Source organism: Haliaeetus leucocephalus, unplaced genomic scaffold (genome assembly GCF_000737465.1).
Source record: "Haliaeetus leucocephalus isolate CR32 unplaced genomic scaffold, Haliaeetus_leucocephalus-4.0 Scaffold51, whole genome shotgun sequence".
Classification (NCBI taxonomy): Eukaryota; Metazoa; Chordata; class Aves; order Accipitriformes; family Accipitridae; genus Haliaeetus; species Haliaeetus leucocephalus.
This window is the reverse complement of record NW_010972487.1, coordinates 80,105-80,446: the sequence shown is the minus strand read 5'-3', so window position 1 is coordinate 80,446 and position 342 is coordinate 80,105. Positions and strand designations below refer to the sequence as shown.

The following is a 342-nucleotide window of genomic DNA, read 5'->3' as shown; positions in this document are numbered from 1 at the left end:
GAACCGCCACAAACCGTGTCCGGCGGCGCCAGTCCGACAGCAAGCGAACCGAGCCCCGCTCCGCTCCCACCTGACGCCACCTCCGCGGCGGCGGCTCCCGGCTGAGGCACCAGCGCGAAACGACCCGCGCCCGGCTCGGCGCATCGCCGCCCCCCGCCGCGCCTCAACTTCCCGGCCGCGGGGTGAGGGTGACCCCGGGGAGGGAAGCGAGCCGAGGTGCCGCCGGGCGGCCAGCCGGCGCCCCCGAGCACCCCCCCGCCACCCCGTCTCCTCACAACTTACCTTGGGTTTGTAGAGCCACTTTCTGAACCTGTTCATCATCACCGCGGCCGCTGCTACCCC

At 73.7% G+C, this 342-nt stretch overlaps 1 protein-coding gene across 2 annotated transcripts in view; it reads right to left on the bottom strand.

Moving 5' to 3' along the window:
- Positions 1-336, bottom strand: part of ZFYVE28 (zinc finger, FYVE domain containing 28) — a 161,954-nt gene extending 161,618 nt beyond the window's left edge. For both annotated transcript variants that reach the window (XM_010577248.1, XM_010577257.1), the window contains exon 1: positions 283-336. In XM_010577248.1, coding sequence (XP_010575550.1) covers positions 283-321 — 39 coding nt within the window. In that variant the 5' untranslated portion in view covers positions 322-336. The remainder of the gene's footprint in view (positions 1-282) is intronic.
- Between the last annotated feature and the right edge of the window lie 6 nt (positions 337-342).